Source organism: Oncorhynchus mykiss, chromosome 22, assembly GCF_057628025.1.
Source record: "Oncorhynchus mykiss isolate SJ-2025 chromosome 22, ASM5762802v1, whole genome shotgun sequence".
NCBI lineage: Eukaryota > Metazoa > Chordata > Actinopteri > Salmoniformes > Salmonidae > Oncorhynchus > Oncorhynchus mykiss.
Genome location: NC_143043.1, coordinates 58384683 through 58409867, shown reverse-complemented (window position 1 = coordinate 58409867; position 25185 = coordinate 58384683). Strand labels below are relative to the sequence as shown.

The 25185-nt window shown below is 41.4% G+C and overlaps 1 protein-coding gene and 1 long non-coding RNA gene across 2 annotated transcripts; both read right to left on the bottom strand.

Annotated features, from left to right (window-relative positions):
- Positions 1–3160: 3160 nt before the first annotated feature.
- LOC110501995 (histamine N-methyltransferase) lies at positions 3161–23561 on the bottom strand. Its single transcript, XM_090216471.1, has 7 exons — positions 23428–23561; positions 23145–23286; positions 22999–23051; positions 22597–22704; positions 22225–22355; positions 14675–14768; positions 3161–3738 (listed from the first exon to the last, which is right to left on the bottom strand). Exons 1-7 carry the CDS (start codon positions 23435–23437, stop codon positions 3386–3388), a joined length of 891 nt encoding a protein of 296 aa, XP_090072597.1. The 5' UTR covers positions 23438–23561; the 3' UTR covers positions 3161–3385.
- Positions 9526–10556, bottom strand: LOC149972923 (uncharacterized). The gene is made up of 2 exons (XR_016490751.1): positions 10142–10556; positions 9526–9881 (listed from the first exon to the last, which is right to left on the bottom strand). It is a non-coding gene; the product is annotated as an uncharacterized LOC149972923 (long non-coding RNA).
- Positions 23562–25185: the final 1624 nt, after the last annotated feature.

Here is a 25185-nt window from a genome sequence, read left to right as displayed (position 1 = left end):
CCACCCGTAGCACGCGCTCCAGCAGGTGTATCTCACTGATCATCCCTAAAGCCAACACCTCATTTGGCCGCCTTTCGTTCCAGTTCTCCGCTGCCTGTAACTGGAACGAATTGCAAAAATCGCTGAAGTTGGAGACTTTTATCTCCCTCACCAACTTCAAACATCTGCTATCTGAGCAGCTAACCTATCGCTGCAGCTGTACATAGTCTAACGGTAAATAGCCCACCCAATTTACCTACCTCATCCCCATACTGTTTATATTTATTTACTTTTCTGCTCTTTTGCACACCAGTATCTCTACCTGTACATGACCATCTGATAATTTATCACTCCAGTGTTAATCTGCAAAATTGTAATTATTCGCCTACCTCCTCATGCTTTTTGCACACAATGTATATAGACTATCTTTTTATTTTATTTTATTTTTTCTACTGTGTAATGGACTTAATTAATTAGTTAATTAAGTTAATTGTTTACTCCATGTGTAACTTGGTGTTGTCTGTTCACACTGCTATGCTTTATCTTGGCCAGGTCGCAGTTGTAAATGAGAACTTGTTCTCAACTAGCCTACCTGGTTAAATAAAGGTGAAATGCATAATATGCTTATGTTAGATACTTGTCATTAGAATGTATCCCTTTGGACTATAGTGTTGGCAGTTGCACATTTCCCTTGGCTGGGGCTCAGTCACCTGTGGCCCAGAGAGGGAAGAGGTCAGGCTTGTCTTTCACAAAGCTTATTATTATTATTAAAGATGTAGTTTAAGTATAACTCTGACTGGTGTGTGGTTTGTAACTCTCCTCATTTGGGTAAAACAGAAATATGCCACCACACTTATTGCTATTATAAACTGGTTACCAAAGTAATTAGAAGAGTAAAAACACATGTTTTGTCATACCTGTGGTATACGGTCTGATATACCACAGATGTCAGCCAATCAGCATTCAGGGTTCGAACCACCCAGGTTATAAAGAACATTTTATTCTGTATGAGGTGTGTTTAAGTAACATTGTATTGAGTAAGGGGTGTGTCTAGTTTTGTCTGAAGAGCATTCGAACATTACCATGCCTCCTTGAGGTTTATTATCTGGTTGACAAGTGCTCTGTCACTTCCTGATGGATTTCCCCCAACAAGGACCCTGGGTAATGGTATCCTAGCGAGGAATCTGGGTAATGGACATGAGCAGGTGCTGCTAGCCCGATGACATCACAGGGGAAGACGCCAAGACAATAATTATAATGAATTTCAATTAATGGAATATTAAAGCTAATGAGGAAAACGATCATCCAGAAGACATGTACTCGACAGAGAGACAAGACAAGGGCCTTACTGCAGGGTGGACTTGGGATGCAGACAATGTGTGGGTACAAAAGTTGGAGTAATGCTGTAGTACTCAACAGATGTAGTACACATAACATCTGTGGTATATATAACCATTTGAATCATCCTGTAGTACATATAACAGTTGGAGTTATGGTGTGGTACATGTAACAGCAGTAGTACATATAACAGTTGGAGTTATGGTGTGGTACATGTAACAGCAGTAGTACATATAACAGTTGGAGTTATGGTGTGGTACATGTAACAGCAGTAGTGCATATAACAGTTGGAGTTATGGTGTGGTACATGTAACAGCAGTAGTACATATAACAGTTGGAGTTATGGTGTGGTACATGTAACAGCAGTAGTACATATAACAGCTGTAGAAATGGCTTTGTAACCCTTTCCAGACTGATAGATGTCAACTACTTTGTTTCTCATCTGTTCCTGAATTTCTTTGGATTGCGGCATGATGTCTTGCTTTTTGAGCTCTTTTGGCCTACTTCACTTTGTCAGACAGGTTCTATTTAAGTGATTTCTTGATTTAACAGGTCTGGCAGTAATCAGGCCTGGGTGTGGCTAGTGAAATAGGGCCATGAAGGTTCAGATAGCTTTTTTCCCTTAATAAATAAAATCATCACTTAAAAACTGCATTTTGTGTTTACTTGGGTTATCTTGTGTAATATTAACATTTGTTTGATGATCTGAAACATTTAAGTGTGACAAATGTGCAAACAATTAAGAAATCAGGAAGGGGGCAAATACATTTTCACAGCACTGTATAACAGCTGTAGTGTATATAACAGGTGAAGTTCAGATGTATTAGCCTACATGTACATACTACATTTGACAGTAAATTGAGTTAAAAGTTCAATTCAATCCTTAATTACTACTAATTCTCTATTAACCAAGATAAAAAGCGATTCCAGATGTTATACCTTTTCCGTACATAACAACAGTACCATGACCTCTGCTAGTCTAATGATCAGCTCAGGATAAAGAACCCAATAACTGATCAACATAATATTATTCTATGATTGTTTGAATGTTTGCTATAACCACTTTTTTATTTATTTTATTCTGCGAGTATAGCCTTTGAGGATTCGCCAGAAAGCACTAACATCCATTTTTTCCGGGATGCAGTATTTTCAACATAACTTAATTTCCCCTTGAAAAAAGTAAATGGGAATTCTGCTCAGGTGTCTTTCTATGCCTGCTACATGAGGTTACTGAAAGTATTAGACAAATTAAGTGCCATAAGAGATAGTAGAAACTGCAGTATCATCAGCGGGAGGGAATGATATGAGCATGCAGAAGAGCCAATACTGCTATCTGGACTAATGGCTCCATCTACTGGCCTGTTATCTGGACTAATGCCTCCATCTACTGGCCAGCTGTTCCCCGGCCGCCGAAGACAGAGATGCCGCCGAAGACCAGGATGTCGATTAAGGCAGCCCCTCGCACCTCTCTGATTCAGATTGGTTAGGTTTAATGTGGAAGACACATTTCAGTTGAAGTCATCTCCCCTTCCCTTGCTATCCCTTGCTATCTGGACTAATGGCTCCATCTTCTGATGTGCTATCTACTGACCTGCTGTCTGGACTAATGGCTCCATCTACTGATGTGCTATCTACTGACCTGCTGTCTGGACTTATGGCTCCATCTACTGCCCTGCTGTCTGGACTAATGGCTCCATCTTCTGATGTGCTATCTACTGACCTGCTGTCTGGACTTATGGCTCCATCTTCTGATGTGCTATCTACTGACCTGCTGTCTGGACTTATGGCTCCATCTACTGGCCTTGGCGTGTATCTGATATTTGTAACAAAATAGAGCATGATATTTGAAAGAATGACAGGGCACTTTTATTGAAAACACTGAAAAACAATTTGGTTTGAAGATAGAAAGCTAACATGCTGTATTGTAGAAGATATATAGGTATAGCCTTTGCTACATAGTGCACTCTAGCCACTTAGCCAGGTGATAATGAATGAACATAGACAAACTCAGAGCCATATACTGTGTACACTATGACTCTGGGCACTCTCATTAAACACCACACATGGTTCAGGAGTAAACCAGGAGACAACTCAAGCTGCAGTCGAACAGTATCCTGCCCTCTTTCTCTGTGCTACATCGATTCCGGAGAAGGTCCAGGATGCTTGCTCTAAGATCAGGGGTCAGAGACTGGTGGAAGTGGTCCTGTTCTGTCATGAAGTCCAGCAGCAGCTCTCCCATCTCATCCCCATCAGTGAAGCAGTCTGTGATGTCCAGGGTGTTAGGGATGAGGTGCTCATCATACTTAAGCTCCAGCCGCTCCAGGTGAACCTTGATGTCTCCAGCAGACATGTAGTCAGAGATGGACTTGGTGCAGAGCTCTTTCCTGTAGGTCTTCCACAGGGTGTCCCAGCCGCTGCCAGCTGGAATCAGTATGATAGAGAACAGGGAAATAATGGAGGATGTATTTTCATATTTATAACCATCTGAACAAACCCCAGAACATTTGTAGAAATCTGAAACCTATACTATAGGTTACTACCCTGCTAAAAAGTCTAAAGCCCATGTTACTGTACTGTATATTATACATAACAAGTTACTGTACTGCATGTTATACATTAGATCTTACTGTATATAATGAATTATATGTTACAGTACTGTATATTGTACATTTTGTTACTGTACATTATACATTATCTTACTGTACTGTATATTATATCTTACACATGATAATGCACTGTACATTATATATCACATGTTACTGTATATTATCAATTATGTTAATGTGTTGTATATTATACATTGCCATTGTACTGTATATTATGGATGATATGTTACTGTATAATAAACATATGTTACTGTACATTATACATTGTTACATTATGTATTATATTTTACTGTACATTATACATTATATGTTCATTTATATTATACAGTATGTTACTTTACTGTGTATTATACATTATATGTTACTGCATATTATACAATATACAGTGTGTACGCAAAGTATAGACCCCTTGACTTTTTCCACATTTTGTTAAGTTTACAGCCTTATTAGAAAATGGATATAATTGTTTTTTTCTCCCTTTAATAAATCTACACACAATAGCCCATAATGACAAAGCAAAAACTGTTTTTTAGAAATGTTTGCAAATCTATATAAAAAAACTGAAATATCACATTTCCTTAAGTATTCAGACCCTTTAGTCAGTACGTTGTTGAAGTACTTTTGGCAGCAATTACAGCCTCGAGTCGTATTCATTATTTGACCTTTAACTAGGCAAGTCAGTTAAGAACAAATTCTTATATTCAATGACGGCCTAGGAACAGTGGGTTAACTGCCTGTTCAGGGGCAGAACGACAGATTTGTACCTTGTCAGCTCAGGGATTTGATCTCACAACCTTTAGGTTACTAGTCCAATGCTCTAACCACTAGGCTATCTGACACCCAAATATATGTTATAATAATATAATATTACTCTGTTATACATTATATGTTGCTGAACTGTATAGGATGTTACTGTACTGTATATTTGGAATTATATGTTACATGATATGTTACCGTACTGTATATTATATGTTAATGTACAGTACCAGTCAATAGTTTGGACACACCTACTCATTCAAGGGTTTCTTTATTTTTTAAAACTATTTTCTACATTGTAGAATAATAGTTAAGACATCAAAACTATTAAATAACACATATGGAACCAAGTAGTAATCAAAAGAGGGGTTAAACAAATAAACACATTTTAGATTCTTCAAAGTAGCCACCCTTTACCTTGCACACTCTTGGCATTCTCTCAACCAGCTTCATGAGGAATGCTTTTCCAATTGTTGGCTGTTTATCAAATCAAAGTTTAGAACTTAGTGAAATGCTTACTTACAGGCTCTAACCAATAGTGCAAAAAAAGTATTATGTGAACAATAGCTAAGTAAAGAAATAAAACAACAGTAAAATGACAGTGAAAAACAGTAGCGAGGCTATATACAGACATCGGTTAGTCAGGCTGATTGAGGTGGTATGTACATGTAGATATGGTTAAAGTGACAATGCATATATGATGAACAGAGAGTAGCAGTAGCATAAAGAGGGGTTGGGGGGTGGCGGGACTCAATGCAGATAGCCTGGTTAGCCAATGTGTGGGAGCACTGGTTGGTAGTATGTACAGTCGTGGCCAAAAGTTTTGAGAATGACAAATATTAATTTTCACAAAGTCTGCTGCCTCCGTTTGTATGATGGCAATTTGCATATACTCCAGAATGTTATGAAGAGTGATCAGATGAATTGCAATTAATTGCAAAGTCCCTCTTTGCCATGCAAATGAACTGAATCCCCCAAAAATATTTCCACTGCATTTCAGCCCTGCCACAAAAGGACCAGCTGTCAGTGATTATCTCGTTAACACAGGTGTGAGTGTTGACGAGGACAAGGCTGGAGATCAGTCTGTCATGCTGATTGAGTTCGAATAACAGACTGGAAGCTTCAAAAGGAGTGTGGTGCTTGGAATCATTGTTCTTCCTCTGTCAATCATGGTTTCCTGCAAGGAAACATGTGTCGTCATTGTTGCTTTGCACAAAAAAAGACTTCACAGGCAAGAATATTGCTGCCAGTAAGATTGCACCTAAATCAACCAGTTATCGGATCATCAACAACTTCAAGGAGAGCGGTTCAATTGTTGTGAAGAAGGCTTCAGGGCACCTAAGAAAGTCCAGCAAGCACCAGGACCGTCTCCTAAAGTTGATTCAGCTGCGGAATCGTAGTTGTAGCAATGAGACAAGATAGTAGCTACTACAACAATTGGATACCACGAAATTGGGGAGAAAAAAAAGAAAAAAGAAAGAAGATATGAAGATATGCACGCACAGTGAGGCGAAGACTTTTGGAGGATGGCCTGGTGTCAAGAAGGGCAGCAACAAAGCCACTTCTCTCCAGGAAAAACATCAGGGACAGACTGATATTCTGAAAGGTACAGGAATTGGACTGTTGAAGTCATTTTCTCTGATGAATCCCCTTTCTGATTGTTTGGGGCATCCGGAAAAAAAGCTTTTCCGGAGAAGACAAGGTGAGCGCTACCATCAGTCCTGTGTCATGCCAACAGTAAAGCATCCTGAGACCATTCATGTTTGGGGTTGCTTCTCAGCCAAGGGAGTGGGCTCACTCACAATTTTGCCTAAGAACACAGCCATGAATAAAGAATGGTACCAACACATCCTCCGAGAGCAACTTCTCCCAACCATCGAGGAACAGTTTGGTGATGAACAATGCCTTTTCTAGCATGATGGAGCACCTTGCCATAAGACAAAAGTGTTAACAAAGTGGCTTGGGGAACAAAACATCAATATTTTGGGTCCATGGCCAGGAAACTCCCCAAACCTTAATCCCATTGAGAACTTGTGGTCAATCCTCAAGAGGCGGGTAGACAAACAAAACCCCACAAATTCTGACAGACTCCAAGCATTGATTATGCAAGATTGGGCTGCCATCAGTCAGCATGTGGCCCAGAAGTTAATTGACAGCATGCAGAGGTCTTGAAAAAGAAGGGTCAACTCTGCAAATATTGACTCTGCATCAACTTCATGTAATTGTCAAGAAAAGCCTTTGACACTTATGAAATGCTTGTAATTATACTTCAGTATTCCATAGTAACATCTGACAAAAATATCTAAAGACACTGAAGCAGCAAACTTTGAAAATGTATATTTGTGTCATTCTCAAAACTTTTGGACACGACTATACATATGTACATGAATGTATAGTTAAAGTAACAATGCATATATGACAAACAGAGAGTAGCAGCAGTGTAAAAAGAGGGGTTGGGGGGGGGTCACACAATGCAAATAGTCCGAGTAGCCATATGATTAACCTGCTCAGGAATCTTATGGCTTGGGGGTAAAAACTGTTTAGAAGCCTTTTTGTCCTAGACTTGGCACTCCGGTACCGTGATGTACTGGGCCGTACACACTACCCTCTGTAGTGCCTTGCGGTCGGAGGCCGAGTAATTGCCGTACCAGGCAGTGATGCAACCAGTCAGGATGCTCTCGATGTTGCAGCTGTAAAACCTTTTGAGGATCTCAGGACCCATGCCAAATCTTTTTAGTTTCCTGAGGGGGAATAGGCTTTGTCATGCTCTCTTCACAACTGTCTTGGTGTGTTTGGACCATTCTAGTTTGTTGGTGATGTGGACACCAAGGAACAGCCCCATCAACGAGGACGTACTCGGTCCTACTTTTCCTGTAGTCCACAATCATCTCCTTAGTCTTGGTTACGTTGAGGGATAGGTTGTTATTCTGGCACCACCCGGCCAGGTCTCTGACCTCCTCCCTATAGGCTGTCTCGTTGTTGTCGGTGATCAGGCCTACCACTTGTGTCATCTGCAAACTTAATGGTGTTGGAGTTGTGCCTGGCCATGCAGTCGTGGGTGAACAAGGAGTACAGGAGGGGACTGAGCACGCACCCCTGGTGGGCTCCAGTGTTAAGGAGCAGCGTGGCAGATGTGTTGCTACCTACCCTCACCACCTGGGGGCGGTCCATCAGGAAGTCCAGGATCCAGTTGCAGACTCTGCAACTGGATCCTGGACTTCCTGATGGACCGCAGATGACACAAGTGGTAGTCCCAGGATCCTTAGCTTAGTGTTGAGCTTTGAGGGTACTATGGTGTTGAACGCTGAGCTGTAGTCAATGAATAGCATTCTCACATAACTGTTCCTTTTGTCCAGGTGGGAAAGGGCCGTGTGGAGTGCAATAGAGATTGCATCATCTGGGGATCTGTTTGGGCGGTATGCATATTGGAGTCGGTCTAGGGTTTCTTGGATAATGGTGTTGATGTGAGCCATTAGATGCCTTTCAAAGCACTTCATGGCTACAGACGTGAGTGCTACGGGTTGCTGCAGCTGTACATAGTCTATCGGTAAATAGCCCACCCATTTTTACCTACCTCATCCCCATACTGTTTTTATTTATTTACTTTTCTGCTCTTTTGCACACCAATATCTCTACCTGTACATGACCATCTGATCATTTATCACTCCAGTGTTAATCTGCAAAATTGTAATTATTCACCTACCTCCTCATTCCTTTTGCACACAATGTATATAGACTCTCCTTTTTTCTACTGTGTTATTGACTTGTTAATTGTTTACTCCATGTGTAACTCTGTGTTGTCTGTTCACACTGCTATGCTTTATCTTGGCCAGGTCGCAGTTGCAAATGAGAACATGTTCTCAACTAGCCTACCTGGTTAAATAAAGGTGAAATAAAAAAATAAAAAAATAGTCATTTAGGCAGGTTGCCTTTGTGTTATTGGTCACACGGATTATGGTGGTCTGCTTGAAACATGTTGGTATTACAGACTCAATCAGGGACATGTTGAAAATTTCAGTGAAGACATGCCAGTTGGTCAGCACATGCCCGGAACACAAGACCTGGTAATCCGTCTGGACCTGCAGCCTTGTGTATGTTGACCTGTTTAAAGGTCTTACTCACGTCGGCTACGGAGAGTGTGATCACACAGTCGTCCGGAACAGCTGGCGCTCTCATGCATGCCTCAGTGTTGCTTGCCTCGAAGTGAGCATAGAAGTGATTTAGCTTATCTGGTAGGCTTGTGTCACTGGGCAGCTCGCGGCTGTGCTTCCCTTTGTAGTCTGTAATAGCTTGCAACATAAGACGAGCATCGGAGCAGGTGTCGTATGATTCAATCTTAGCCCTGTATTGACGCTTTGCCTGTTTGATGGTTCGTCGCAGGGCATAGCAGGATTTCTTGTAAGCTTCCGAGTTAGAGTCCTGCACCTCAGAAGCGGCAGCTCTGTCCTTTAGCTCAGTGTGAATGAAATGTTGCCAGTAATCAATGGCTTCTGGTTGGGGTATGTACGTACAGTCACTGTGGGGACGACATCCTCGATGCACTTATTGATAAAGCCAGTGACTGATAGGGAGTACTCCTCAATACCATTGGAAGAATTTTCTTCACTCTGCAGTCCATCTCATCCCAAACCATCTCATTTGGGTTGAGGTCAGGTGATTGTGGAGGCCAGGTCATCTGATGCAGCACTCCATCATTCTCCCTCTTGGTCAAATAGCCCTTAAACAGCCTGGAGGTGTGTTGGGTCATTGTCCTGTTGAAAAACAAATGATAGTCCCACTAAGCCCAAACCAGATGAGATGGTGTTTCGATGCAGAATGCTGTGGTTGCCATGCTGGTTAAGTGTGCCTTGAATTCTAAATAAATCACTGACACTGTCACCAGCAAAGCTCCCCCACACCATCACACCTCCTCCTCCGTGCTTCACGGTGGGAAACACAAATGCAGAGATCATCCGTTCACCTTCTCTGCGTCTCACAAAGACACGGTGGTTGGAACCAAAAATCTCAAATTTTGGCTCATCAGACCAAAGGACATATTTCTAATGGTCTAATGTCCATTGCTTGTGTTTCTTTGCCGAAGCAAGTCTCTTCTTCTTGTTGGTGTCCTTTAGTAGTGGTTTCTTTGCAGCAATTTGACTATGATGGCCTGATTCACACAGTATCCTCTTAAAACCTCTTGAGGATAGTCAAGTGGCCAATTGCCTGGGGAAATGCAGAGCGCCAGATTCAAATAAAACGCTATAAAACTCAAACTTTCATTAAATCATACATTCAAGATACTAAATTATAGCTACACTCGTTGTGAATCCAGTTAACATGTCAGATTTTAAAAATGCTTTTCGGTGAAAGCATGAGAAGCAATTATCTGATAGCATGCACCCTTCTGAACCAGTAGTAAACAAAAGAACTAGCGTAGCAGGCGCTACACAAAACGCTGAAATAAAATATAAAACATGCATTACCTTTGACGAGCTTCTTTGTTGGCACTCCAATATGTCCCATAAACATCACAATTGGTCATTTTTTTTGATTAATTCCATCCATGTATACCCAAAATGTCAATTTATAAAGCAGGTTTGATCCGGAAAAAAACAGCTTGCCAAAACACAACGTCACTACAAAACATTTCAAAAGTTGCCTATAAACTTTGCCAAAATATTTCAAACTACTTTTGTATTACAACTTTAGGTATTTTTAAACGTTAATAATTGATAAAATTGTAGACGGGGCAATCTGTATTCAATAGAGCAAGTAAACAAACCATGCACCTTTTTTCATCTTGTGTAACTCTCAACAGTGTAACATTGTTCCAGGATGTGCTTCTTCTTCGTTGCACCAATGATTAACTTCAACCCAATTTCAAAGACTGGTGACATCCTGTGGAAGTTGTAGGAACTGTAAAATGGTCGCTGTCAAATATCCCTTGGCAAAGACAACTGAGGGAACGGCCAGAGGCAAAAAAAAAAAAATCTGAACAGTTTTTCCTCAGGGTTTTGCCTGCTACACAAGTTCTGTTATAGTCACAGACATGATTGAAACAGTTTTAGAAACTTCAGAGTGTTTTCTATCCACACCTACTAATCATATGCATATAATATATTCCTGGCATGAGTAGCAGGAAGTTGAAATTGTGCACGCTATTTCTCCAAAAGTGAAAATGCTGCCCCCTATCCCTAAGAAGTTTTAACAGTTGATTTTGAGATGTGTCTGTTACAGTGCCTTGCGAAAGTATTCGGCCCCCTTGAACTTTGCGACCTTTTGCCACATTTCAGGCTTCAAACATAAAGATATAAAACTGTATTTTTTTGTGAAGAATCAACAACAAGTGGGACACAATCATGAAGTGGAACGACATTTATTGGATATTTCAAACTTTTTTAACAAATCAAAAACTGAAAAATTGGGCGTGCCAAATTATTCAGCCCCTTTACTTTCAGTGCAACAAACTCTCTCCAGAAGTTCAGTGAGGATCTCTGAATGATCCAATGTTGACCTAAATGACTAATGATGATAAATACAATCCACCTGTGTGTAATCAAGTCTCCGTATAAATGCACCTGCACTGTGATAGTCTCAGAGGTCCGTTAAAAGCGCAGAGAGCATCATGAAGAACAAGGAACACACCAGGCAGGTCCGAGATACTGTTGTGAAGAAGTTTAAAGCCGGATTTGGATACAAAAAGATTTCCCAAGCTTTAAACATCCCAAGGAGCACTGTACAAGCGATAATATTGAAATGGAAGGAGTATCAGACCACTGCAAATCTACCAAGACCTGGCCGTCCCTCTAAACTTTCAGCTCATACAAGGAGAAGACTGATCAGAGATGCAGCCAAGAGGCCCATGATCACTCTGGATGAACTGCAGAGATCTACAGCTGAGGTGGGAGACTCTGTCCATAGGACAACAATCAGTCGTATATTGCACAAATCTGGCCTTTATGGAAGAGTGGCAAGAAGAAAGCCATTTCTTAAAGATATCCATAAAAAGTGTCGTTTAAAGTTTGCCACAAGCCACCTGGGAGACACACCAAACATGTGGAAGAAGGTGCTCTGGTCAGATGAAACCAAAATTGAACTTTTTGGCAACAATGCAAAACGTTATGTTTGGCGTAAAAGCAACACAGCTGAACACACCATCCCCACTGTCAAACATGGTGGTGGCAGCATCATGGTTTGGGCCTGCTTTTCTTCAGCAGGGACAGGGAAGATGGTTAAAATTGCTGGGAAGATGGATGGAGCCAAATACAGGACCATTCTGGAAGAAAACCTGATGGAGTCTGCAAAAGACCTGAGACTGGGACAGAGATTTGTCTTCCAACAAGACAATGATCCAAAACATAAAGCAAAATCTACAATGGAATGGTTCAAAAATAAACATATCCAGGTGTTAGAATGGCCAAGTCAAAGTCCAGACCTGAATCCAATCGAGAATCTGTGGAAAGAACTGAAAACTGCTGTTCTCAAATGCTCTCATCCAACCTCACTGAGCTCGAGCTGTTTTGTAAGGAGGAATGGGAAAAAATTTCAGTCTCTTGATGTGCAAAACTGATAGAGACATACCCCAAGCGACTTACAGCTGTAATCGCAGCAAAAGGTGGCGCTACAAAGTATTAACTTAAGGATGCTGAATAATTTTGCACGCCCAATTTTTCAGTTTTTGATTTGTTAAAACCTGTTTACGATATTGGTTCCCAATTGGGAATCAACCCTCCCACGTGCAGCTGAAACGGTGGCGCATGGAACGCAAAAATATTCTTAAAAATATTTAACCTCCACACATTAACAAGTCCAATAGCTCAAATGAAAGATAAACATCTTGTTCATCTAGCCAGCAAGATTTCAGATTTCAGATTTCTAAAATGTTTTACGGCGAAAACATAGCACATATATATGTAAAACCACCACCAGACACAGCTCATTTCAATAGCCAAAACATGCAATCAACAAACGCAGGATTAAAAAATAAATCGCTCACTAACCTTTTGAAAATCTTCATCAGATGACAGTAATATGACATATTACACAGTACATATTTTTTTTTTTCAATAACATGCCATTTATATCCATAAATGTCCATTTACAGTGAGTTCACCTTCAGAAATTACTCAAAAATGCCCGCAGGAAATCTATGTAGCGCGGCAAGATAACGTAAATAGACATCATAAACTTTGACTAAATATACATGTTCTACATATAGTTAGAAAGATACACTGCTTCTTTATGCAACCGCTGTGTTAGATTTATTTTTAACGTTACAGAAATCGCACACTATTCCATATTGTGAGACAGCGCTCAGTTCCAAGCTACATTTCCACGTAATGTTGGAGTCAACAGAAACACAGATTTAAGCATAAATATTCCCTTACCTTCGATGGTCTTCGTTCAGAATGTTCTGGAAGGCTTCATACTTACCCAATACATCGTTTGGTTTCAAGTCTTGCGTCTTTGTATTAGCTACTGCTAATAACATCAGCTGAAATGCACCCAAAACGTCCTCTGGTCCGGATAAGTTGCGCATCAAAACTTCAAAATTACACATTATATGTCGACTAAACAGGTCAAACTAAGTGCAGAAGCAAGCTTTATGATGTTTTAGACGTGCAAAACAAACTTCAATTCAATCGGCCATCGTCTGCCCTTCTCTTGAGTGCTGGAAACAAAGGAATGGCTGTGACCAATTCGCGCCCATACGCACAGCCTATTCTCTCGTGGCACGCACTAATTTCACTCCCATAGGGTCAATTCTCGCGCGATTTGAACGGTTTGAAGCTCTAATGAAAGAGGACATCTAGCGGAAGAGATAGAAAGTGTCCCCAGAATCATAGCTGGTTGGGAAGGGTGGGGGCCATGACGTCAAAGTTGCTCCAACTTTCATGGCCACAAAAACTAGTTTGGAAGAATGCCTGCCCTGTGAGTTCTGCTATACTTACAGACATAATTCCAACGGTTTTAGAATCTTTAGAGTGTTTTCTATCCAATAATAATTTTTATTTGCATATATTAACAATTTTTGACAGATTTTTTTTCCAGTTTACTAGGGGTACCCAATCTCTCCAAAGGGGGCGTATGTCTGCCATATCCTTAACAGGTTTTTAAAAAAGTTTGAAATATCCAATAAATGTCGTTCCAATTCATGATTGTGTCCCACTTGTTGTTGATTCTTCACAAAATAATACAGTTTTATATCTTTATGTTTGAAGCCTGAAATGTGGCAAAAGGTCGCAAAGTTCAAGGGGGCCGAATACTTTCGCAAGGCACTGTACTTGAACTCCGTGAAGCATTTATTGTGTCTGTTATCTGAGGTGTCATTAACTCTAATGAACTTATCTCATGCAGAAGAGGTGACTCTGGGTTTTCCTTTCCTGTGGTGGTCCTCATGAGAGCCAGTTTCATCATAGCGCTGGATGGTTTTTGTGACTGCACTTGAAGAACCTTTCAAAGTATTGACTGACCTTCATGTCTTTAAGTAATGATGGACTGTCATTTATCTTTGCTTATTTGAGCTGTTCATGCCATAATGCCATGTCTTTCACCAAATAGGGCTATCTTCTGTATACCACCCATACCTGTCACAACACAACTGACTGACTCAAACGCATTAAGAAGGAAAGAAATTCCACAAATTAACTTTTAACAAGGCACACCTGATAATTGAAATGCATAATGAAGCTGATTGAGAGAATGCCAAGAGTGTGCAAAGCTGTCATCAAGGCAAAGGGTGGCTACTTTGAAGAATCAAATATAAAATATATTTTAATTTGTTTAACACTTTTCTGGTTACTACATGATTCCAAATGTGTTTTTTCATAGTTTTGATGGCTTCTCTATTATTCTACAATGTAGGAAAAATAAAGAAAAACCCTGGTGTGTCCAAACTTTTGACTGGTACTGTACATTATACATGTTAATGTCTACTATACATTATATGTTACTGTACTGTATATTATAAGTTACTGTATATTATACAGTTTATGTTACTGAACTGGGATACTAACCTGCTTCATGAACTATGAGCAGTTTGCTGTTTTCCTTCAGAAGATTGTGGAAGAACTTGATGGTTCCTGGATAGTCATCTACGTAGTATAACATCTATGGGGTTAAATAAGGATATATGTGAGGTTGAGGATGGAAGAGGAATACTGTTATCACTAAGACTAGTGGCCAATTCTCTCACTTTCAGATATTTTAAAAGGAAATCATCTACTAAATATCTCTATTTTTAAAACAAGCCATAGAAAGTAAGTTGCAATTTCAAATTAATCAGAAAAGACAGAACAAATAATACAACAAATATGAGGTTAAACTCAAATTTACTAATTGATAAAAGAAAAGGTATACTCTTTGTAAATTTTATCATAAATAGGAAAGTGGAAGGGGGAAAAAGTAAGGAACTTGTCTTACGGCCCTGCATTAAAGACCAGAATTGGTTAAAGAAAATTGTGATAAATAAAAAATAACAAATAATTAATAAATAATTAACATCTGGTGATGTTGAGGTTAATCCAGGCCCTGCAGTGCCTAGCTCCACTCCTATTCCCCAGCCGACTAGAGTATACAGGTCGCAGTGGTGGGTGGTATAAGGTGATTTGGTAACAAAATGGATGACACTGTGAAAGACTGCATCCAGTTTGCTGAGTAGAGTGTTGGAAGCTATTTTGTAGATGACATCGCCGAAGTCGAGGATCGGTAGGATAGTCAGTTTTACTAGGGGAAGTTTGGCGGCGTGAGTAAAGGAGGCTTTGTTGTGAAATAGAAAGCCAATTCTAGATTTGATTTTAGATTGGAGATGTTTAATATGAGTCTGGAAGGAGAGTTTACAGTCTAGCCAGACACCTAGGTATTTATAGTTGTCCACATATTCTAGGTCGGAACCGTCCAGAGTAGCGATGCTAGTCGGGCGGGCGGGTGAGGGCACCAAAAAAATGAAAAGCATGAAAAGCATGCATTTGGTTTTACTAGCGTTTAAGAGCAGTTGGAGGCCACGGAAGGAGTGTTGTATGGCATTGAAGCTCGTTTGGAGGTTATATAGCACAGTGTCCAAGGACGGGCCGGAAGTATACAGAATGGTGTCGTCTGCGTAGAGGTGGATCAGGGAATCGCCCGTAGCAAGAGCGACATCATTGATATATACAGAGAAAAGAGTCGGCCCGAGAATTGATCCCTGTCGTACCCCCATAGAGACTGCCAGAGGTCCGGACAACATGCCCTCCGAGTTGACACACTGAACTCTATCTGCAAAGTAGTTGGTGAACCAGACGAGGCAGTCGTCAGAAAAACCAAGGCTATTGAGTCTGCCGATATGAATACGGTGATTGACAGAGTCGAAAGCTTTGGCCAGGTCGATGAAGACGGCTGCACAGTACTGTCTTTTATCGATGGCGGTTATGATATCGTTTAGTACCTTGAGCGTGGCTGAGGTGCATCCGTGATCGGCTCAGAAGCCAGATTGCACAGCGGAGAAGGTACGGTGGGATTCGAAATGGTCAGTGATCTGTTTATGGATATAGGTCTGTAACAGTTTTGGTATAGGGTGTCACCCCCTTTGAAGAAGGGGATGAACGCGGCAGCTGTCCAATATTTAGGGATCTCGGAAGATACGAAAGAGAGGTTGAACAGGCTGGTAAAAGGGGTTGCAACAATGGCAGAGGATAATTTTAGGAAGAGAGGGTCCAGATTGTCTAGCTCAGCTGATTTGTACGGGTCCAGGTTTTGCAGCTCTTTCAGAACATCCGCTGTCTGGTTATGGTTGATTATCATGAATTTATCAGTGGTGACCGTGTTCCCTAGCCTCAGTGCAGTGGGCAGCTGGGAGGAGGTGCTCTTGTTCTCCATGGACTTTATAGTGTCCCAAAACATTTTGGAGTTAGAGCTACAGGATGCGAATTTCTGAAAAAGCTAGCCACAATTCAACGGTTCTTCTTACTTATACTGTAGACATTTTATGATGAAAAAAATAATCATTTTGTTGCTGCGTGTTTTGGTTCCTAACTTCCCTGAACAGTTGCATATCGTGGGGACTATTCGATGCTATGGCAGTCCGCCACAGGATGTTTTTGTGCTGGTCAAGGGCAGTCAGATCTGGAGTGAACCAGGGGCTATGTATGTTCTTAGTTCTGCATTTTTTGAACGGGGCATGCTTATCTAAGATGGTGAGGAAATTACTTTTAAAGAATGACCAGGCATCCTCGACTGACGGGATGAGGTCAATATCCTTCCAGGATACCCGGGTCAGGTCCAATAGAAAGGCCTGCTCGCAGAAGTGTTTTAGGGAGCGTTTGACAGTGATGAGGGGTGGTCGTTTGACCGCGGACCCGTAGCGAATACAGGCAATGAGGCAGTGATCGCTGAGATCCTGATTGAAAACAGGAGAGGTGTATTTCGAGGGCAAGTTGGTCAGGATAATGTCTATGAGGGTGCCCATGTTTACGGATTTAGGGTTGTACCTGGTGGGTTCCTTGATGTTATTTCTGAGATTGAGGGCATCTAGCTTAGATTGCAGGACTGCCGGGGTGTTAAGCATATTCCAGTTTAGGTCACCTAACAGAACAAACTCTGAAGCTAGATGGGGGGGCGATCAATTCACAAATGGTGTCCAGGGCACAGCTGGGAGCGGAGGGGGGGTCGATAGCAGGCAGCAACAGTGAGAGACTTATTTCTGGAGAGGTACATTTTTTAAATTAGAAATATTCAATTGTAATTACTTCGCTACTATTTAATCAATACTATTATTGATTAAATACCCCTGAGACTAGGGTCCAAATTCAATCAATACTATTATCACTGCGATTATGGGCCATATTGGGGCGGCAGGGTAGCCTAGTGGTTAGAGCGTTGGACTAGTAACCGGAAGGTTGCAAGTTCAAACCCCTGACCTGACAAGGTTCTGCCCCTGAACAGGCAGTTAACCCACTGTTCCTTGGCTGTCATTGAAAATAAGAATTTGTTCTTAACTGACTTGCCTGGTTAAATAAAGGTCAAATAAAAAAAATGAGACTAGGGGCCATATTCAATGACTACATGGAACTATTCCACATCAGGGAAATGATGCAAGCATTAGAATCAGAATTTAAAAACAGTTTAAAAAAATACACCTTATGGAACAACGGGGACTGTAAAGAGATGCATACACAAAGGTACAGACACATGTATACGCATGCATTGTGATATTGTTGTATTGAACATTTTGTATATATAGTGGAATAGTGGAATAATGTTAAATGATGTAATGTACTGTTTTATATTTTGATTTATATGTAATGTAAGTGCTTTAAATATGTTTGGCAGCAGCTAATGTGGTTCCCTAATAATTACAAATACTGTAATCACTTAGACTACGAGCCATATTCAATCAATACTGTAATCACTGAGACTACGGGCCATATTTAATCAATGCTGTAATCACAGAGACTACGGGCCATATTTAATCAATACTGTAATCACTGAGACTACATATTTAATCAAAGCTGCAGCAGTGTTTATGTAGTATTTGTTTACAAACTACAAATACGTTCTAATCTTTGCTATACACAATAAATCAAATCAAATGTTATTGGTCACATATAAGGTTAGCAGATGTTATTGGGAGTGTAGCGAAATGCTTGTGTTTCTAGTTCCGACTGTGCAGAAATATCTAACATGTAATCTAACAATTACACAACAACAACCTAATACACACAAATCTAAGTAAGGAATGGAATAAGAATATTTACATATAAATATATGGATGAGCAATGACAGTGGCATAGGCAAGATGCAATAGATGGTATAAAATATAGTATATACATATGAGATGAGTAATGCAAAAAAGTGGCATTATTAAAGTGACTAGTGATCCATTTATTAAAGTGGCCAATGATTTCAAGTCGGCAGCAGCCTCTCTGTTAGTGATGGCTGTCTAACAGTCTGATGGCCTTGAGGTGGAAGCTGTTTTTCAGACTCTCAGACCCAGCTTTAATGCACCTGTACTGACCTCGCATTCTGAATGGTAGCAGGGTGAACATGCAGTGGCTCGGGTGGTTGTTGTCCTTGATGATCTTTTTGGCCTTCCTGTGACATCAGGTGCTGTAGGTGTCCTGGAGGGAAGGTAGTTTGCCCCCGGTGATGCGTTGTGCAGGCCGCACCACCCTCTGGAGAGCCCTGCGGTTGCAGGCGGTTATACAGCCGGACAAGATGCTCTCAATTGTGCAGCTGTAAAAGTTTGTGATCGTTTTAGGTGACAAGCCAGATTTCTTCAGCCTCCTGAGGTTCTTCACCACACTATCTGTGTGGGTGGACCATTTCAGTTTGTCTGTGATGTGTATGCCTAGGAACATAAAACTTTCCACCTTTTCCACTGCTGTCCTGTCGATGTTGATAGGGGGGTGCTCCCTCTGCTGTTTCCTGAAGTCCACGATAATCTCCTTTGTTGATGTTGAGTGAGAGGTTGTTTTGCTGACACCACACTTCGAGTACCCTCACCTTCTCCATGTAGACTGTCTTGTCGTTGTTGGTAATCAAGCCTACTACTGTTGTGTCGTCTACAAATTTGATGATTTAGTTGGAGGCGTTCATGGCCACGCAGTCAAGACCCTGCCACATACGTCTCGTGTCTGAGCCGATGAGTTGCGACTCCACTTTGTCTCTTATCTGACGTGTTGCTTGTTTGATTGCCTTGCGGAGTGAATAACTACACTGTGTGTATTCGGCCATATTCCCAGTCACAATTTCCTTGGTTAATTGCTGTGGTTTGCGTTTGCTTTCAGATTTGTACGAATGCCGCCATCAATCCACCGTTTCTGGTTAGAGTAGGTTTTAATAGTCACAGAGGGTACAACATCTACACACACCGAATCAGTGTACAAGTCAATATTATTCTCAGAGGCTACCCGGAACAGATCGAGTACTATAATATGCTGATAGAATTTCGGTAGCCTTGTTCTCAAATTTGCTTTGTTAAAATCCCCAGCTACAATAAATGCAGCTTCAGGAAATATGGTTTCCAGTTGTATTTTTTATCTTCCTCTAACACCGCCTGGAATAGAGGCTTGGGATGGCATGAAACTTGGCCCCGGTGATGTACTGGGCCGTGAGCACTCCCCTCTGTAGTGCCTTGCGGTCAGAGGCCGAGCAGTTGCCGTATAAGGCAGTGATGCAACCCGTCAGGATGCTCTCGATGGTGCAGCTGTAAAACCTTTTGAGGATCTGAGGACCCATGCCAAATGTTTTCAGTCTCCTGAGGGGGAATAGGTTTTGTCGTGCCCTCTTCAGGACTGTCTTGGTGTGCTTGGACCATGTTAGTTTGTTGGTGATGTGGACACCAAGGAACTTGAAGCTCTCAACCTGCTCTACTACAGCCCCGTCGATGAGAACGGGAGCGTGCTCGGTCCTCCTTTTCCTGTAGTCCACAATCTCCTTTATCTTGATCATGTTGAGGGAGAGGTTGTTGTCTTCGCACCACACAGTCAGGTCTCTAACCTCCTTCCTATAGGCTGTCTCATCGTTGTCAGTGATCAGGCCTGCCTCTGTTGTGTCATCGGCAAACTTAATGATGGTGTTGGAGTCATGCCTAGCTGTGCAGTCATGAGTGAACAGGGAGTACAGGAGAGGACTGATTGCGCACCCCTGAGGGGGATCAGTGCGGCGGATCTGCTGTTGCCTATTCTTACCACCTGGGGGCAGCCCGTCAGGAAGTCCAGGATCCAGTTGCAGAGTGAGTTGTTTAGTCCCAGGGTCCTTAGCTTAGTGATGTGCTTTGAGGGCATTATTGTGTTGAACGCTGAGCTGTAGTCAATGAATAGCAATCTCACATAGATGTTCCTTTTGTCCAGGTGTGAAAGGGCAGTGTGGAGTGCAATAGGGGATTGCATCATCTGTGGATCTGTTTGTGCGGAATGCAAATTGGAGTGGGTCCAGGGTCTCTGGGATAATGGTTTTGATGTGAGCAATGACCAGCCTTTCAAAGCACTTCATGGCTACAGACATGAGTGCTACGGGTTGGTAGTCATTTAGGCAGTGTACCTTAGTGTTCTTGGTCACAGGAACTATGGTGGTCTGCTTGAAACATGTTGGTATTACAGACTCGGTCGGGGAGAGGTTGAAAATGTCAGTGAAGACATTTGCCAGTTGGTGAGCACATGCTCGGAGTACACGTCCTGGTAATCCGTCTGGCCCAGCGGCCTTGTGAATGTTGACCTGTTTAAAAGGTTTTAATCACATCGGCTGCGGAGAGCGTGATCACACAGTCGTCCGAAGCGAGCATAGAAGTGATTTAGCTAGTCTGGCAGGCTCGTGTCACTGGGCAGCTCGCGGCTGTGCTTACCTTTGTAGTCTGTATTAGTTTGCAAGCCTTGCCACATCTGACGAGTTTCGGAGCCGGAGAAGTACGATTAGGGCAGAGCGGGATTTCTTATAAGCTTCCGGGTTAGAGTCCTGCTCCTTGAAAGCGGAGCTCTACCCTTTAGCTCAGTGCGAATGTTGCCTGTAATCTATGGCTTCTGGTTGGGGTATGTACATACAGTCACTGTGGGGACGACGTCATCCATGCACTTATTGATAAAGCCAGTGACTGATGTGGTGTACTCCTCAATGCCATCGGAAGAATCCCAGAACATGTTCCAGTCTGTGATAGCAAAACAGCCCTGTCCTTTAGCATCTGCTTCATCTGACCACTTTTTTAATGACCGAGTCACTGGTGCTTCCTGCTTTAATTTTTGCTTGAAAGCAGGAATAATGAGGATAGAATTATGGTCAGATTTGCAAAATGGAGGGCGAGGCAGAGCTTTAAAAGCGTCTGTGTGTGTGGAGTAAAGGTTGTCTAGAGTTTTTTTCCCCTCTGGTTGCACTTTTAACATGCTGATAGAAATTATTTCAAACTGTACCGACTCCAACGGCATATCCTGAGAAAGCCATGTTTCCGTTTGTTACAATCCCTGATGTTTCTCTGGAAAGCAACTCTTGCCCTAATTTCTTCGACCTTGTTATCTAGGGACTGGACATTAGCAAGTAATATACTCGGAAGCGGTGGGTGGTGTGCGCGCCTCCGAAGTCTGACTAGAAGACCGCGCCGTCTACCTCTTCTCTGGCGGCATTGTTTTGGGTCAGCCTCTGCAATCAGTTCAAATGCCCTGGGTAGTTTGGTCAAAGGATCCTCTTTGGGCAAGTCGTATTCCTGGTTGTAGTGCTGGTAAGTTGACGCCGCTCTGATATCTAATAGTTCTTCCTGGCTGTATGCAATAACACTTAAGATTTTCTGGGCTAGCAATGTAAGAAATAATACACAAAAATACTAAGGACTAGAAGCGAAGCAGCCCTCTGTCGGCACCATTGTTGACTGGTTAAAGATCACTGGGGTATTTCCAAAGCAACTTCAAGCCTTTCACCTGAATCATGTGTATTAAGTCAAGCCGTTTACATTAATAATTTGTATATAGTCAAGTTTTTTACCTGAATCACGTGTATTGTCAAGCCTTTTACCTGAATTGTGTATGTCGTCAAGCCTTTCACTTGAATCATTTGTATTAAGTCAAGCCGTTTAACTGAATCATGTTTATATAGTCAAGCCTTTTACCTGAATCATGTGAATGAAGTCAAATCTTTTGATCTCTCTTTTGTCTTTGACCTGTTTCTCATATTCTCCACACGTCACGGTGTGCCAAGAGAACGGGATCTTCTGAAGGCTGGGAGTCTTTTTCACTAACGCTACAAAACAGTTACAAGACAAACAGGCAAAACATCTAGTGAGAGTATTTTATCTAAGTCATGATGATCAAATACACAGACTCTGTATGGTATCACAATAACTCCTGGAACAGATGACATTGCAGACGTGAATCTGCAGCTCTTTGACCTGTAGCTCTTTGAGAATCAGGTCTCCCTAGCAAAAGAGACACCAATCTCAATGTGACGTCCCTGCATAAATAAATGTGAAATAAATCAGTACCTTTGAAATTGTCAGTGAGTTGGATGCTGGGTTCCACTATGTCTGCAGTAAGAGGGGTGGCTGGCAGTTTAGACTGTAGAATAGACAGGATATGGGCATCCATCTCCCCTGAAATACCATAATATTTTAACTAGAAAACCATAGCATTATAACCATGAAGCTATAATCAGTCCACCGCAGGACGCGATCGTAGAATGTGCTGCAAAATCAACAATCCTCTGCATATTATGTGAAGGCTTGCACATTTGACCAATCACCACTCTATTACCATATAAAACTGGAGGGACTGTATAATTCTATATTAGTATTACTAGGACTATATAGACTGTCACTGTAGTGGTATAAATCTGGAGAAACAGTTGAGTATTAATAGTTGAGTGCAACTCAGATTAAATTACGTACCGCCACCACTTCCAACACCTAGAACATCCATTTTGGATTTCCCCTCTCCAATTCTACAGAAATCAAAGAGAACAATTTACTGTAAATATATCCCAGATGATCATTAGTAATGTACTAACCAAACCAGATGAGTTATAAATCATTACCTGGTGAACTCTCCAGGGAGAACCTTGTCGACATACCCAAGGATGGCCTTGTGTTCCTCCGAGTGTTTCAAGTAAAACTGGAACCCCTGAACATAACGGCCCTCGTACCCCGCTGGCTTCACAGTGTTCATGGCTGCAGCCTGTTGATGTAAAGACATTAACCTCAGTATGCAGTAGGCATCATCACAGAATACTGTTATTTTAAGTTCTACATCTATACGTCACAATTCAACATAACATATTTCATATAAATTATCAAGATCAATCAATTGAAAAAGTACAGTGAGAAGCATTGATTGCCTTGCCGTAGTGTACAGAGAAATGAGAAGCCTTCCTGAGTAGACCTGAAAGCCCTCCCTCGCTCCCTCTGGCAGGGTGGACTCTGTCCCCAATAATATAACTAGACAGACTGTCTGTATGCACAGTACTGGTCTGTTCATAGAGTCCATGCAGCTGTGCTGTCACATTCCATTCCCATGCAGTCTATGAGTCAAATATCCATGGATCCATTTCTAGAATCAAAGTGCCCGGAGCACAACCTCTCTCAAGGTTAATCCATCTTTCAACCACATCTACATTTTTTCTTTATTTTTCTAACAAACAATCATTTCACACACTGAAAGGCTATGTTAAGCATCTTGAAGGACACAAGGAATGGATTGAGAACAAATGCATTGCCTTATTTTAGCTGACATGTTATACTATACATAAACTATACTTTACAGTGGTAAGTCTCTCAGACTTACGGCTCTATTCACCCTGTATTGCTGAGGCGTTAGAGATGACGTTATAGAAATGTAAAGGTAATTTCAAATTGAACCAACATATGCAGCATTTACCGTGAATGCAGTCTCCGCTAATGTGGGAACATTGCCTTTAAATTTCAATCACGCTGTAACCCTGAAGGCTGCTGCTACTCTCTGTTTATCATATATGTATAGTCACTTTAACTATACATTCATGTACATACTACTTCAATTGGGCCGACCAACCAGTGCTCCCGCACAGTGGCTAACCGGGCTATCTGCATGGTGTCCCACCACCCGCCAACCCCTCTTTAGGCTACTGCTACTCTCTGTTCATCATATATGCATAGTCACTTTAATCATATCTACATACTACCTCAATCAGCCTGACTAACCGGTGTCTGTATGTAGCCTCGCTACTTGTATAGCCTTTTTATTGTTGTTTTATTTCCTTATCTACCTATTGTTCACCAAATACCCTTTTTGCACTATTGGTTGGAGCCTGTAAGTAAGCATTTCACAGTAAGGTCTACACCTGTTGTATTGGGTGCACGTGACAAATAGACTTTGATTTGACTTCTGCAACACGGATTGAATAGAGCCCATACTGCCCTACTGTACACCTCTACCTTTGGCTGGCATCCAAACATAGCCTGCTTCTATTGGATGGACCCAGACTGTTTCAAGGAACCCACACATTAGTAAACAACCAAAGGGCATCCTTAGTTCCCATTATCAATTCACTCTCTATTCACAGCGCTCTGTGAACCTCTTTCCCCCATAGAGGGAATCCAGCACTGATAACAGCTAACTAAGAAATAGCTGTGTATTAATGTGAGCAGTGCATTGTGCTTACAGACTATGAACACACAGATCTCTTAGGAGTTACATGTCTCCTATTTGAAGAGCAACATCTGAAAATTGTATCAAAACATTAGATATCTACATTTTAAACATGGAAGGATAAAAGAGCTGCCTGTACAGTGTTATATAAGCATGAATTTGATACCTGTGACCCATATAGAACTGGTAGCCTAATGCAAAGGTTTTACTGAGTATAAAACTATTTAAAGACTGCTAATCATCATGATTAATTACAGTGCAGGTATATTATGTACATAAATACATATACTGAACAAAAATATAAACGCAACATTCAACAATTTCAAAGATTTTACTGAGTTACAGTTCATATAAGGACATCAGTCAATTTAAATGAATTAATTAGGCCTTTATCTATGGACTTCACATGAACGGGAATATAGATATGCATCTTTTGGTCATAGATACCTTGT